General features: G+C 54.1%; 2 protein-coding genes across 4 annotated transcripts in view; one reads left to right on the top strand and one right to left on the bottom strand.

Annotated features, from left to right (window-relative positions):
* Positions 1 to 15310, top strand: part of CYFIP2 (cytoplasmic FMR1 interacting protein 2) — a 77749-nt gene that overhangs the window by 46551 nt on the left and 15888 nt on the right. For all 3 annotated transcript variants that reach the window (XM_075900623.2, XM_075900621.2, XM_075900622.2), the window contains exons 24-26: positions 6507 to 6650; positions 6983 to 7073; positions 8452 to 8582. In XM_075900623.2, coding sequence (XP_075756738.1) covers positions 6507 to 6650; positions 6983 to 7073; positions 8452 to 8582 — 366 coding nt within the window. The remainder of the gene's footprint in view (positions 1 to 6506; positions 6651 to 6982; positions 7074 to 8451; positions 8583 to 15310) is intronic.
* FNDC9 (fibronectin type III domain containing 9) lies at positions 445 to 13385 on the bottom strand. The gene is made up of 2 exons (XM_025179023.3): positions 13211 to 13385; positions 445 to 1140 (listed from the first exon to the last, which is right to left on the bottom strand). The coding sequence occupies exon 2, from the start codon at positions 1131 to 1133 to the stop codon at positions 480 to 482; it is 654 nt and encodes a 217-aa protein (XP_025034808.3). The 5' UTR covers positions 1134 to 1140; positions 13211 to 13385; the 3' UTR covers positions 445 to 479.

The raw sequence follows: 15310 nt of genomic DNA, 5'->3' as shown, positions 1-15310 counted from the left end.
GTGTGACTGAATCTCAGCATGCAGATCACTGACTCTCTCCGGGGGTGCAGCCAAGTCTGCTCAAATGTCCGTGCTCCACCACTAGGCCAAAAGGGCTGTTTCTAAACAAATTAACTCCACTGTCTTTATTCCACTCAATGCCGCTCCAAAGGCCTGTCATCTCTGCTATGCTGGTGCAAAGCTGGAGTCACTCCACTGAGGTGAAGTTTATTGACAGTGGAATTGAGCCTTAATTTCTTGGGGGCTTGGTTTTTTGCTGGTTTCTTCAATTTATTCTCAATAAACCAGGAGAGAAGGAAAATGATTTGTTTTTTTCTAAATTTGGCAACCACTTCACCCGGGGCTGCCATTGTCCATCATCAGGCAGTGCAGTGAGAGCGCTGATGCATGTCAGGTCAGCATTTGCGGCATGAGAGCCGCCCCACTAAAATGAAAGACAAAATGCCATGCGTTCCGCCATACTGGGGGCTCCTTTTATTTCACTTGAGCCTGTGCTGAGGTAAAATGGCCCTTTTGTCATCGCTGCTTCGGAGTGGAAAGAAGCGCCGGGGGGACCTGTGTGGGCTCTCTGTTGTGAAATTAGAACTCATTCGGACAGTCGTCATGGGGACTTCCAACAGCTCTTCCTTCATTCCGGTCCCCTCAGGCGAGCCTGTCTGTTCTCCCGCTTCCCGCTCTGGGTCGGCGCTGTACTGCTGCAGCCATGACCCTTTGCGGCACCTTGAGGACCAAAACTGCAGGCAACCAAAGACCAAGAAGGCCGCAAAGCAGAGGAGCAGTAGGCTGCTCACCATCCACATGGAGGTGGCTGATTCCTGCTTCAAGCCGCGCCAGGCCAGCGGGTGCTGGTTGAGGGTGTGGAAGGTTGTGCAGTGGTTGCTGGAGGGGTAGGAGTTTTTACAGGTGATGCACAGGATGTAGACAGTGGAGGGAGTGAGTCTGTGGAGGACCAGGTGGTTAAGGGAGTGGGGAACCCTCTCCTCACGGTGGAAGTTCTGGCGGAAGTATCCCGCAAAGACGCTGTTCCAATTGGGACGGTACAGGACGTGGTAATAGTTCTCTGGGCAGGGGATGTTTGCGGACCAGGAGACGGTGGCACGTGTGCCAGAGATGTTGCGGACTTCAATGTTCATCGTGGCTCTGAAAGCAGAAGCAAGGAAATGCTTAAATTACTAAGCCGGAGCCAAAGCCCACGGAAATCAACTGGACTCTTTCCCACTGACTCCCAGGCGTGTTAGCTCGGGCTCATGCAGTCTTCAGAAGTCAAGGGGATTTGTAATCGCGAAGCTGGGTGAAAAACCCAGAGACGTGTTTGTGAAAAATGCTCAGAGCTTCGCATGAAATTTTTTTTACTGCCATTAGACAGTGAAAAAAAATTTGCTGGCCAAGAAACAGGAAAAAAAAAAGTTTTGGGAAAGAAAGCAAGACTTGACATAGACATGACAAAATTCAATCGCTTTCTCCCAGTCCCAGTATTGTCGGTGGGATTGCACAGTTCAGAGCAGTGGTGTTATTTCAAACAGCCCTGGTACACTAGAATGGAACTGGCAAACTCAGCATCTGCATGGGTCAGTACAGTTCTGCCACTAGCACTTTCACCTCTGTCTTCCAAGTATTTGCCTTCCCCACAGCCCTGTAAAGTTGGATAGTGCTGTGGTCCCCATTTTATAGATAGGAAAACTGAGCCAGGGAGAGGCTAAGTGACTTGCCAAAGGTCATACAGGAAATATGTAGCAAAGCGAGGAATTAAACCTGAGTCTCCTAAGACCCAGGCCAGTACCCTGACCATCCCATCTGGTGACTAAAAGGTCCCCAGTCCAAAATAAGAAATGGGAGGTGAGTTTGTCCTTGATGCTCGGCTCAGACATTAGACCTCTGCTGGGTTTCTAGCTACAAGCTTATGTTCCCTACGGAACATAAAGAACATTGCAAATAAACTAGTTGTTAGTTCAACACAAGCCTCTCATCTCTGAGCTTCCAATACTCTTTCTGATTGTCCATCCAAGTCCCACAGCACTCCCTGGAAAAGTGCACGGAGACTGCTGTGTTTGCCTACGCACCCACTGGCATTTTCAGTCACTAACTTGTTGCTATAGGAAACACCAGGGCAGCTGAGATGCTGTGTGTTGTGCCAAGCGCAGCGGGATCTTGATTCTGATCGGGATGCTTGGGTGTTACTGAAGTACAAATAAATTCAATAACAGCAGTCAAAACTAATAAAACATGGTCAGCTCTTCCCCAGGAATCATTGACCACCATGCTCACTCAGCTGGTGAATTTGATTGAAATCTACCCTTCCGCTTCAGCCAGGGATTGTTTTGGTACCCCCGCCCCTCCAGGGTGGCAGGTAGTCCCTTTTCCAACTTCAGGGCAGAATCAGTTCCTCTGCACAAATGCATTTCGATAAAGCAGAAACATCCCGCTCTTTGTATTTCTTTGCTAACTAGACTAACGCTGCCCATCCGGATTGTCTTCCTTTTCATTGTCTGTCTTTCTTTTTTCCTACGTTCTCTCCTTTAAGAAACCTCTCCTCTTCGCAATTGCTCTGTAGCCTGATTTCCTCCCAGGAACAGCTAGACACACGTACACACCATTAAGTAGCTGCACAATCAGTAAAAAAGCCCTTTACCTTGCCTGGCTCGTCTCTGAAGAGTGGCCAATCAGTGGTCAGAACCGAGCTCACGATGCCTTGCTTTCCTCTCCCCAGCCAGGAACGCTTGCTTGGTTGCTGGCTGAATAAATCCATCACCGCTCCACAGGCTTGTATTATAGCCCTCTTTGATGGCGTCATCACTTGCCATAGCAACCAATAGGGAACTGTAGTCAAGCATCTTTCAGTGCTTGGGGCGTGCTGTCCCCAGTAGCTTTTGTCTGGGAGAAGTGTTGGTGAGGCTGAAAGAACCAGATGTGGGTTTTGTTTTCTGGCTCTTTCTTTTTAGATGGGGGATGAATTAGCAGGAAAGAGACCTCAGCCAGCCAGCTCCCAGCTGCTTTCGATTCTGCCCCATTATCAGTTCCCTAACGGGCATTCAGAGGTGCATAGATCCTAAAGTGGTTGTGATTCTTGGTTTGACTTTTCGCTGCGGGACTGAAGAGCCCGTTATTAACTACTAGAAGAGTTACTCAGTGGCCGTGCTCGAGGCCTTAACTCGATTGATTTTTCTTTTTTAGAAAGAAAAAGGAAAATGCCCAGGCTTTGTTAAAATCTCTGCCCTGGGGTAGGCGGGGGACAAAGGGGTCAGCATGCAGGCTGTCCCCGGGAAAGAGAGAGGACAACCATAGCCCTCTGCCACTGCAGAAGCTTGGGGCCAGGTGAGAAGCGCCTCCATGGCCGCTGCAACCCTCGGGACCTGTCCAGTGCTGAACCAGAGAATTTGCCAAACTGCGGGAGGTTGATATTGTCCAGCAGCATTGCTAACACTTCCACCGCTGACTGGGCTGTTAGGAGACATGGAGGGGTGAATTCGAGCTAAGTCACAGCACAGAACACTGGGAGCCAGCACTGGGGTCTGTAAACAAACTTTACAGGACCGCGGGAAACTTGGCCGCGCCCACGCTAAGTGGACACTGGCCTAACAAACATCGTGCCGGACCATGGGTGTTGCCGAGAGTGCCAGACTAGAGAGGTTCAACCTGCAGTAAGCGGGTGAGAGGAATTCAGAGACAACTGCCTTCCACGTGATGTGGTCAATTCTAGATGTGCAGTCTGGGGTAAGAGGTAACCAGTGGTGCTGGAGCTTGTTTTAGGGTGGGGTGCTGAGCTGGGCCCTCCTCTCACTTGCTCGTGCCCCTCACCACCCGAGCTGAGGTCACACCTACAGTTGCCAACTCTGCCAGATCGGACACGCTCTGCGGCAATGGCGTCCGGTCTGGGAGAGCTGGCAACTTAGCCACAGCTGGAAGCAGCTGCGGTGCCCCGGGCCAAGGCCAGGAACAGAGCCCCAGGACCCCGAGCGGTAGAGGAGCCTCCAGGGCTGGTGGCGAGGGCCTTGGGGATGGTGCGCAGCAGGATCCAGAGGGTGATGAAGCTGGCGAGACTTCACAGGAGCCAGAGGCCAGGACCCGGGGCTGGTCAGCAGCTGAGCTGGCTCCTGGGCGTGCGGAAGCTGGGTGCAAAACCTAGGGTGCTGCAGCACCCTGCAGCCCTACTTCCCACGCCGATGTGGGTCGCACCCAGCGAAGGAGGGAGATATTTCCTTATTTTTCCAGAAAGAGAGACAGGTTGTAAAAGGGATTTAGGCGCCTGACTCCTTTGGGAGCCAGCTATGTTGCCGCAGCTATCCCCCACAGAGTGTGTCAAATACCAACAGCCCACTTCTCTCTGCTGGTTCATTGCTGCTGAGCTGGGTCGACGCGTCTGATCATGCATCTGCCAGGCCTGCTAGTGTGCACCTGTTCTCCGCTCAGCACTGCCTGGATTCCACAGGCTGACTGTGCACCACGTGAAGAAATGCTTCCTTTGGTTTGTTGGAAAATGAATCTCATCAGGTGACCCTCGTTCTTACGTGATGGGAAGGAGTGACTAACTCTTCTCTGTTCACTCTCTCCACATCAGTCGTGACTGGATACACCTCCCTCGTGTCTCCCCTTCGTTGTCTCTTTCCCACGCTGAAAAGTTCCCGTTTTTTTAATCTCTCCTGAGATGGCAGCCGTCCCGTTGCCCTCCTCTGAACTAGTAGCAATTCAGCACAGTCCATCTCCTACAGCAGTGTTTCTCAAACTTTTTAAGACGGAGGAACACCGAACAATTTTTTTTTTTCATGTGGAACACCAAGGATTTTTTGTTGAGGGGGAAAAAAATGGTTGGGGGGGGAAGGGTCTGGGGGGAAGTTATTGAGGGGAAAAAAGGCTCAGGGAAATGTATTGAGCCCTTTAAGGGCAGCCATTTTGAATTCTGCTGTTCTCCGCGGCACACCTCTGACTGCCTGTGCCGCAGAACACAGTTTAAGAAACGCTGCCCTACAGGGTTCCTGGGTTCTCTTCTGGCAGGGGGTGAACTTGGTTGCCTAGCCAGGCTTTTCTGTCACCAATTACCACGCTCGCCTTTCGGTAGACACTCGTTTTCTATCTCTGGGGTTTTCAAACTAGGGGTGGGGCCCCAGACAGGGTGGCGGATTGTCGGGCGCTGGGTCTCGTTGCTGCAGGGGGATCAGGTGAGCAGTGGGGGGCTAGTGCAGCGACCTGCCCGCAGTGAAACCTCGCCAGGACGGGAAGGGATGAACCGCCCTGCTTCGCTGGCAGCCGAGGCGCATTCTAAAAGAGATTCTCTAGCAGTGCCCTGTGCAATGGGGATGGAGGTTGTAGCTTCGGGGCTAGTGCCGAAGTACGTTTTAAAAGCTGCTTCCCAGCTCCATTAGTCACACAGCGGCCCCTGTTCAGCAGCAGCCCCGCGGTGGGAGGGCAGCTGGAGAGGCGGAGGCTGTTGGAATGCTAATGCGGCGGCACCCGAAGAGAACAGCTCTGCAGCCCACGGCGGGGGTTGTGCGTGGAATTGCTCCTTGATTGCAGTGAGGCCGCCTCGCGGGAATCATCACGTTTCCCAGGAGCGCCTGCCGGCAGGAAAGACAAATGGGGATCTTTCTGGGGGAAACCAGTCCCGGCGTGGGTATCCCCCGGAGGGTCGGCCTGCCCTGCTGTTTCAGAGCCCTGCAGCCCCGTGAGCCTGACTCAGCCGACACGGGCCAGCCCCGGGTGTCCCACTGCAGGGCGGACAGAGCCGCAGTGGGGAGCTGCACAGCGAGAGCAGTGGGATCCACTCCCAAAGCAAAGGCCCGTCACCGGACACAGGATGGGATCTTTTAAAAATCCCAGCAGCCCCGGCGGTCCAGGTGGTCAGGAAGGATCAGGCTGGGAGTGGGTGGGGCTTGGCTCCAAGGGCGGGGCCTCAGACGGGAGGGGCGGGGCTGGGGCTTGCCAGCCCCAGGTGGGCCTTCACCCACTACCCATGCCCTTGTCCCCCCTCAGAAATATCGATCTGTGATAGCGATCGCTCGGCCCAGAGGCCCCCGTCAGGATGCAGAGGCAGGCCTTTTGCACACACAGAAAAGAGACAAGTGGGCTTTTGCCTGGAGATCACCATGAGACGAAGCGACGGGGATAGGATGCAGTAATACCCCCTCGGCTGTTACCAGGGATTTCTCAACAGGCAGCAGTGCTTGTGTATGGGCTCAGCAGCCAAAAGCCCCGGCTGTGGCTCTTGTGTGCCCAGGAACACTTCCCAGCCGGCATTGTACAGGCGTTACAGAGGTGTTTCTCCCACACAGCGCCAAAAGGTGTCTGTTTCAAACTCTCTTCCAAGCTGAGGCACAAAACACAAATCCTCCGTCGCTGTAACCCTCCCCTTCCCCAAAAGGACGTGCCCCAGGAAATGGGTTTGTGCCCTTTGTCTTCTGTAAAAGGTACCCGGATGGGAGGGACAGAAAACGCCCCCTGGGAAAGAATCTTAGGGAGCAGCCTTGCAAAGGCTGCTGGTCCCCATTATCGTCTTTGTGCCTCTCGTTTTCCAGCCGCTGAACATCGCCTACAGCCACATCTACAGTTCCTACCGCAACTTCGTGGGGCCTCCTCATTTCAAGACCATCTGCCGGCTCCTCGGCTACCAAGGCATCGCGGTGGTGATGGAGGAGCTGCTGAAGATCGTCAAAAGCCTGGTAATGACGGGTCTGGAACAAGTGTTGGGCGAACCTCGCTGCTTTGGGAGGCTTGGCTCAGATAACCAGCCTCCTCCTGCCTTCCCAGCCCTGAGCACAGACCTGCCCCATGGAGTGGCTGCCCTCCCATTGGGGAATGGAGGGTGCAGGGGCTTGGGCTGCACAGGGCCCCAGAAATCATAAGGACGTCCCTGGTTTGAGGATTCTGCGATCAGTGTTGCATTCTGCTGCAGAAGCTACCAGCCTGGTGGCGGAAGCAGCCCCTTTAACATGCCTGTGCTCCGAGTTGAGACACCTCCTTCCACGTTAACTGAGCTCCTTTCCTCTCCCAGTTGCAGGGCACCATTCTGCAGTATGTGAAAACGCTCATAGAGGTGATGCCCAAGATTTGCCGCTTGCCAAGACACGAATACGGATCTCCAGGTCAGTCCTCGGACACGCCATGCAGCTGCCTCTCCACCGAGGCCTGCAGCAGGCATTCCGGCACGGGGCAGTAACCACCCACTGGCTTGTTCTCCAAGGGCTGAAAAGGATGAGTTCTAAGACTGTCTAGGGCTATGTCTTGGGATCTATCGGGAAAAGCTACGCAAATTGCGCTCCGGTAGCTTTTCCTGATAGTCTTTTCGGAAGAGGCTTTTCCGAAACTTGGCCCCGTCTACACAGAGACAAATTTTGGAGGCGTGGAATGATAAATACAGGGCTCCCCGAAAGGGCGCATTTGCTTTTCCACCAAAAAAAAGCGGAAGAGCAAACGTGTTCCCTGGATGTGGCAGGATTTTACCAGGATACCCTTGGTATCCCAGAAAAAAAAAACCCCAGTGCAGGCATAGACGTTACCGTGAGAAGCAGCTGAGCAGTGCATAAATAGACAGTATCCTCACGAAAATACAAAGCGTGGGATCGATGCACAGTGCCTAGCTCGCTGGTTGGGTGCCAGCTCAAACTCTCCCTAACGCTTGTGTTGCTGGAATGCAGCTTGGGAGGGAAGCCTGCTTGTGCAAGCAGGGGATGGCATGGCGCTCTGGCCGTTTGGGAAAAACTCTTACAGCTTGAATTACGGAGCAGCTGCTGTGGCTCCCTCGTGCATCTTTGTGTAGCTGTGGAAATGAGAGCCGGGCTGAGCCTGAGCCTGGCTGTGACTAGCGACAGAATGCCCGGAGCAAGACCATGCGTGTTGCCAGTGTTTTGTTTTGCTTGCTAGATTTTTTTAAGCACCATTCTTATAGATCAACGCCCATCCCCCGCCATAGGAACCAAGCTGCCTCCCTGCCCCCCAAATGGGTCGGGGAGGAGGGTAGGCACGCATGCCCCAGCTTCCCCAGCCCGGAGCACAGGGAGGGAGGAGGACACGAGGCCCCGGAGTGCAGGGAGGGCACAGCAACACTCCGCCCCCAGCGCCCCTACAGCAGGCATTGCGGGGGTGGGAAGGCAAACCCCTCCCCCCTCCCTGGCATACTGGCCAACCGCCCATGGAAAGTTTAGTTTCAATACCACTGACTTTCTGCAAATAGGGGTGGGCAGGAAAATTGGCTTGGTCCTGGCAGCTTTGGAAGTTCTGATCTCCCCCCTGCTATGTTGACCTCCTTTGACTTCAAGAGCATTCCTCCTTATTTACTCCAGGGTGAGAGGAGAATCAGGCTTATTGGTTGCAGTTCATAAAGGTGTGGGGGTGCTATTTATAATTAGCTGTCCAGGGTCAGGAAACATTAGGCACTGACCAGCTCATTGTGCAAGCCCCTGGTTAGCTCCATGCTACTGCTCTTCCTTTCCCCATAGTCTTACCCTTCTCACGTCTCTCTAGGAATTTTGGAGTTTTTCCATCACCAGCTGAAGGACATCATTGAGTACGCAGAGCTGAAGACAGATGTGTTCCAGAGCCTTCGAGAAGTGGGCAATGCCATTCTCTTCTGCCTCCTCATAGAGCAGGCCTTGGTAAGGCCAAGACACCTGCATTAGCTGGCTACATGGTATGCTTCCCTTGGACTTGCTGCCTCCCTGGGGCTGGGTTGGTTTTGTGCACACACAGGTAACTGCCACAGGTTGGATTTGAACCTGAGTCCTCTGGAGCTTAGAGTAGAAGCCTCTACATACAGCTTGAGCTACAAAGCCAGCTTAGGCTACAGAGTGCCCTTGTTCTTATCTCTCCTGTAAGTGGGCTAAGTGCCACGGCATGAGGCAGCAACATGCACACATCCTCTACAGGGCTCTGAGACTGGCTTTGTGGCACGGACAGCCAGGGCAGCCTGCAAGAAAAGCATGGGCAGATATTTAAGTCGGCAATGGCTCCGAAGTGGAGCCCAAGAACTGGATTCCGGAAGGTTTTGTTTTAGACCCAAAGCTACCGGGGGTGGGTCGGATTTTAAGTCAGACTCAGAATCAGGAGGTGCCTGTTTCCAGGAGTCACTTCTAGGGACCATCGCTGAGCCCCAAAGGGCACTGATCCCTGACTTGCTCCCTGCAATATAAATCGATAATAATAACAAAGCAGGCGCAGGCCGTGGGACTCTCGTGGGAACTGCTGCTCTGGTTATTTCCTGGGGCTTGTCTCCATGGCAAAGCTAACTCGGAATTACGGCATTTCCCTGACTCATGCTCCACCCACCGACAAACCCCCTTATCTCGAGGGCAGCGCCGCCTTTAGCTGGAGTGGGCTGGCCCGGCGGGTGTGTAGCCCCAGCTCTGCTCCCTGAGCTGCTAACACAGCCCCTCAGTGCGGCTTGACTTGTGCAAGAGACGTTAACTCCACGGTAGCGCACTCCTGCTCAAGGGAGACGCGCTCTTTGTGAGTCAAGGCCTGTGGACAGAGATGGGGCAGAGGGCGGGCACATGAGCTGCTGTGCTGGTTTGGAGGCACGGTGACTGTCAGTCTCTCATCCTGTCCATCCCTGCAGCACGAACGGAAATTCTGTTAAGAAAACTGGAGATACACAAATGTGACCCTTGGTGGTCTGGGTTGATTTTGGTACAATGATAGCAGCCAAATATCTCCTGCTTGCCTCCTCCTGGGTTCTGCTAGGACGGTCGTCCCTCGCCCCCGCCACAGCTCTCCCCTGGCCGTGCAGCTTTTGCCTTTGAAATGGCTCTGTGCGGTGCACGGGATGGTGTCTCGGAGGAGTAACGCACACTCTTGTGTTGCCATGGAGACTGAGAGTATATCAGCAGCATGCGGTAGGCCAGAAAACAAGATTCGGAGATCCTGTGCGGGGAGGTTACCATCAAAGACCACATTGGTGGGGTTCCCGTAACCGGCCTGTCTCGTTTCTCTGGTCTTTAAATTCTTCAGTAAGGAATTTCAGAACTAGGGGTCACCAGATGAAATTAATAGGTAGCAAATTTGAAACGAACAAAAGGATGTTTTTCTTCACGCAGCACAAAGTCAAACTGTGGAACTCCTTGCCACAGGATGGTGTGAAGGCCAGGACTATAACAGGGTTCAAAAAAGAGCTAGATAGATCTGTCAGTACTTATTAGCCAGGATGGGTAGGAATGTTTGTCAGTGGCTGGGAATGGGCGACAGGGGAAGGATCACTTGATGATTCCCTGTTCTGTTCTTTCCCTCTGGGGCACCTGGCGTCGGCCACTGTGGGCAGACAGGACACTGGGTTGGATGGACCTTTGGTCTGACCCAGTCTGGCCGTTCTTATGTTAACGCAGTTCTATACTCGCATGGCATCTCTTTCCATCCACCGTGAGAGCATGAGGCTAGAGGGTCCTTCCGAGCTGAACGGCTTTGAAGCTTGGTGGCACGGGAGGTGGATGCGCTAGGTTTTCCTCTTTGGGCATCTGGGGTCTTAATCTGCATCCAGTCCCATGTGCGTGAACTCCTTTGGATGGGCTCAGCCGACTGGGTACGTCTCTATCCAAAGAGCACCAGGCAGCCAAGCGTGATTGACAATCAAATGCTCGAAACAGGCCAGGAGGACTGAAGCTGAAAGGAGGCTTATGGGACATAATGGAGGTGGCCAGGCTCTCTCTTGTGCTTCTAGGGCCTAATCCAGTATCAGCGGAAGTCACGGAGAGACTCCCATGGCCTCGGGAGCCTCAAATATCTGCAGGCATGTGAATTCATAATTTCCTTCTTTGTGGGAGTGCGTGGGAGGAAACGTCCTCCTTTATCAAGTGGCAAAGTCGTTGATTTATTCAGGAGACCCGGCCTCGGTGTTTGATGCAGCCAGGCAAAGGCAATTGTTTTCCAAGGTGCAAGGTGCCGTGCCTTTGCTGAGAGGCTGTTCCAGATAACCTCTTAGGAGACCCGAATTTCCTGTCTGCATCATGCAAGGAACTGTCCGATCAGAGTTAGAGTAGGGAAGAGTTCAGTCACAGTAGACCAGCTTGGACAACATCCCTAACTGCTTTGTAATCTCCCCCATGATGGGACTCCAGTGCAGTGGACGTACTTGCTTTTATTGTTTTATGGTGGCAGTTGAACCATTCGATATGGCAATAGCAGACTTATTCGGGGCCTTCAGGGCAGGCGGCTGGTGGTGTGGAGGGTGCGGGAGTCAGGGCAGGGCCTTAGGGATGGGGGGGCAGAGCATGAGGTTGGGGGCATGGAGGGTGCAAAAGTGAGGGCTGGAGGGGGAGGAGGGGCTCAGGGCGGGGGGTCCCACCATACAGGGCTTTCTCTCCACCACCACCCCCAGCTTGCAGGGGCCTTTCTTTCCCCAGCCCCTATGTCTGGCAGGGGCCTTTTGTCTCCCCCCACCTCCCCATCCTCCGTCTGGGGCTGCAGCCAAGGCTGGGAGTCGGGAAAGGGTTTGGGGCACAGGGCTACTTATGTGCTCTACTGGCAGGCAAGATGGCAGAGCCTCAGCCCTGGTGGCCACCCTCTTGCAGCTGCCCGCAGTGACCACTGTGCAAGATAGTCCCCCCCTGCTGGCTCGCTGCCCACAGTGGCCGCTCTGTGCCACATCCCTCCTCTCTGTGCCCCTCCCTTTCTCTGTTATGGAAGAGAGTCCCGTTCCCAGCACTTCCCATTGTCCTGGCACAACCAAACCCTGCCCTTGCTTTAAGTTAGGGTATGTCTACACTACCCTCCTAGTTCAAACTAGGAGGGTAATGTATGCATACCGCACTTGCTAATGAAGCCCGGGATTTGAATTTCCCGGGCTTCATTAGCATAAGCGGGGAGCCGCCATTTTTAAATCCCCGCTGCTTCGAACCCCGTGTAGCGCGGCTACACGGGGCTCGAACTAGGTAGTTCGGACTAGGGTGCCTATTCCGAACTACCGGTACTCCTCGTTTCACGAGGAGTAACGGTAGTTCGGAATAGGACCCTAGTCCGAACTAGCTAGTTCGAGCCCGGTGTAGCCGCGCTACACGGGGTTCGAAGCAGCGGGGATTTAAAAATGGAGACTCCCCGCTTATGCTAATGAAGCCCGGGAAATTCAAATCCCGGGCTTCATTAGCAAGTGCGGTATGCATACATTACCCCGCTAGTTCGAACTAGCGGGGTAGTGTAGACATACCCTTTGAGTGAGAGGAAGCTGCCTGCCGAATGCGGTGGTCCAAGCTCTTCCGGTGTAGGAGGCATTCTTGAACAAAGAGACTCACAGACGGACAGATGCACATTTCTCAGATAGATAGCTAGATCAGACTATTGACTGATGGTGAGGGCTACAGCCAAGGCGGGGATGTAGCTTCCATTCCATATACACACACCATTATTGTTGTTCCTTATCAATAACGTTAAGTCCTGGTGTAAGGCAGGGAGGGTTGGTAGGAGGAAGAGGAAGGGTGTTACTGACATACCTAATTCTTCCTCCGAAGATAAGTGAATACGGGCAGCAGCTGGAGAAGGTAATTTCCCCGGCGGGGCCTGTTTCGGGGTTGAAGTAGCGGGGGCTGAATGTGCACCCGGACGGGAGGATGGTTCTGCTAACATGGCAGCAAGCCCCCGTGCGATGCATCTGTGCCCACTCCAGGAGCGCTCCATGCTACAAGCCGCAGTGTCCGTGTAGGACCCGTGATGCCATCCGCTTCCGTTCACCTCCCCCGTGCTGACTGCGCCCCGCCCTGCACTCTCCCCACCACACGGCAGCCTTCGCGGCTGTTCCCATCACTGCCCATGCCCCAGACTGTTCCCAGCAGCTTGTTGGGTCTCCGTGCCTCCGCCAAGGCACCCCAAGTAGGGAGATCCACGTGCACAATAAAACAGGCCTCCCTGAGCCACTCCCTCCATGGTCACAGCTCTGTTCTGGTGAACTCTCTGCGGTCTGGCCAGAACTCGATGCATCTCCTAACCAGAGTGGCCCAGCAACAGACCAAACCCTGCTGGGGAGGCAACACCTCTGAGTGTGCAACCCCCCATCGCTTTGTTGTGCTTTGAGTGACTGTGCCCATGGGTGGGCCACATGAGGTGCCCGTGTGCCTTTGAGCAGAGATTTTCTCCCAGCAGTGTCCGTGGGTCCTCCCCTGCACCCTGTGCATCCTCGTGCTCCACACAAAGGTACGTAGCGAAGGGACGGGCAGACCCACCACGACTAGTTCTTGCCCAACTTTCTGCGGCAAGACCCTGAGCGTTGTGCTGTCTGGTAGATGAACTTCTAGCTCTCTCTTACCTCTTTGGGTTCACTTCATGTACCTCTGTTTCTATGTTTATTTTCGTATTCTTGGGGGGTTCTCCCTCTGGCGCACATTTGTGCTTTCGGCACCTCTCACCACCGTTCTTTGTTGACCCCAGCTAGGTCTTTGCCTGCAAGTCTTGCCCAAGGCCCGGGCCTTCAAACCCGGCCAGGACTGCCACGGGTCTTTCCCTTTCAGAGACAGGCAAGCCAGCTGCCTCTGCTGTCTTGGGGGGCCCCTGCATCCTGCCAAGAACACGGCCTCCACAAGAGTAGTGCCAGGCAGCTGGAGGACAGATGTAATGTGCTGCTTATGGGGTGCTCCCAAGACCTGCAGGTTCGCTTCCCCCATCCGCACTGGCGTCAGCCAGGTACTCCGGCAGCATCTTTGGTCTTCGCTCGTCACCACGGAAGCCCAGGAAGCTTCTGAGGGTTCCAGACTTGAGGGTTCTGAGGGTTCCAGCTTCTGAGGTCTCCAGAAGAGACCCCCCCCCCCCACCGTCGGCTCCCAGAGAAATCACCCCAGACACCAGAGTCCTCTCCAGATACCACTGAGGATCCTGCTTCCAGCACAAGGGTCTGGTCATGGGCGGCGGGTGGAGCCCCCCTTCAGGGAGGTTAAGCCCCGCTCCGCCTCTTCTCTCCCCGCCCCCACCGCCACAGCCAAAGGCTCAACCCCTCGCCCCACTCACCCATCTAGAGCAGTGTTTCTCACCAGTGGTACGAGAACCCGTAGGGGTACTCGAGAGACATCTCAGGGATACATGAACACAACTGAAATGTGGAGAAAACTGAATTTTTGTTGTAAGTTTGACAGCGCTTCTTTAGTTCTGTACTATTACACCCAAAAATTTCATCACCCACCCGGCAACGATTAAACCAAGTCAGTCACATAAAGCAAGGCCCACGTGTCACAAGGAGTCATCTACTACCACCCAGTAGACAACCTAGGTTGCTTTGACCCTTTGGTTGAGGACCACGAACTTTCCCTCTGTTGGGATCTTACGCTGCACCAACCTGTTCCCCACTCACCCTGTAGCAAATGCCTCTCCTGTGTCGCACGTTCCTGGGAGCTCAGCACATCGGACGGATGGATTCTGGAAGTGATTTCATCAGGCTGTCGTCCCTTTCAACTCCTCCTCCCCTTTCCTGTCTTTTCTCAGGGATACTTTTCGCAAGGGTCTCTTGGAGCAGGAAGTACATTCCTTACTCCTACTAAGAGAGGGCTCAGTTGCAGCTCCCTGGGAGGTGCTTTCCTCAAGTCCTGTGATGTGCCTGTCCCTCAGCAACTTTGCGCCTCAGAGTTTCGAACAAGCAGAAACAGGAGAAATCAGGGATTATCCTGATAGCCCCGAGGCAAGTGTGGTTCCTCTGACTCTGATGTCAACTCTTCTCTTCCCTTTGGTCGCAGACCTCCTGGCCCGGGAGTCAGGCTGTGCAACCCACTCTAGTCTCCCTTGTTCTGTCTCAAGGCTCCTCAAGGGCTCGCAAGCTTGGAGCAGGATTGTCTTCGTGAGGTGCAGGCGGCAGTGCGGACCAGCCGGAAGCCACAGCAAAAGCCGTCGTGTGAGAGTGGAAGTGTTTCCAGCTCAGTGGTCACCCTCTCGGAGGCTGTTCTCCCTGTCTGTTTTGACTACCAGTTGCATATAAAAACCCGAGGCTTATCGTTCGGCTGGATGAAAGCCCACCTCGCTGCCATGAGAGCCTTTCGCCGCCCAAGCCAAGGGCTTTCCGCGTGTGCGCCCTCTGCAAGATTCCTGAAGGAATTGGGCTGTGTCTTCCCTCACGGAAGTCAGCTCGCTCCCCCGGGGAGGTTAATTAATTCTCTCTGCCTTGAGAAGGCCCTGCTTTGAATGCTGGTGGAGTCCCCTTCTTCACGCACCCTACCAACCCACCTATCTCATAGCTATGTCCCCAGATCAGAGCCGTTCGGAGAGTGACCTCACCAAAGGCTGCTTCTGAACTGGTCTCCTCAGGACCTTCCTTCATAATTGGCACATTCCCTGGAAGTTCCCTAATGTGGAGCGCCCATAAGGACAATAAACCACAGCAGGAGAGGTTACTTACCTTGTGCAGTGACTGGAGTCCTTGGAGGGG

This window comes from Pelodiscus sinensis, chromosome 16, assembly GCF_052426305.1.
Source record: "Pelodiscus sinensis isolate ZL-2025 chromosome 16, ASM5242630v1, whole genome shotgun sequence".
In the NCBI taxonomy this organism is placed as follows: Eukaryota; Metazoa; Chordata; order Testudines; family Trionychidae; genus Pelodiscus; species Pelodiscus sinensis.
The sequence above is the reverse complement of the archived record's forward strand: the minus strand, read 5'-3'. Positions and strand labels throughout refer to the sequence as shown.

Excerpts from the sequence above, each read along its gene's own strand:
- FNDC9 (XM_025179023.3), bottom strand. The coding sequence starts at position 1,133 with ATGAACATTGAAGTCCGCAACATCTCTGGCACACGTGCCACCGTCTCC.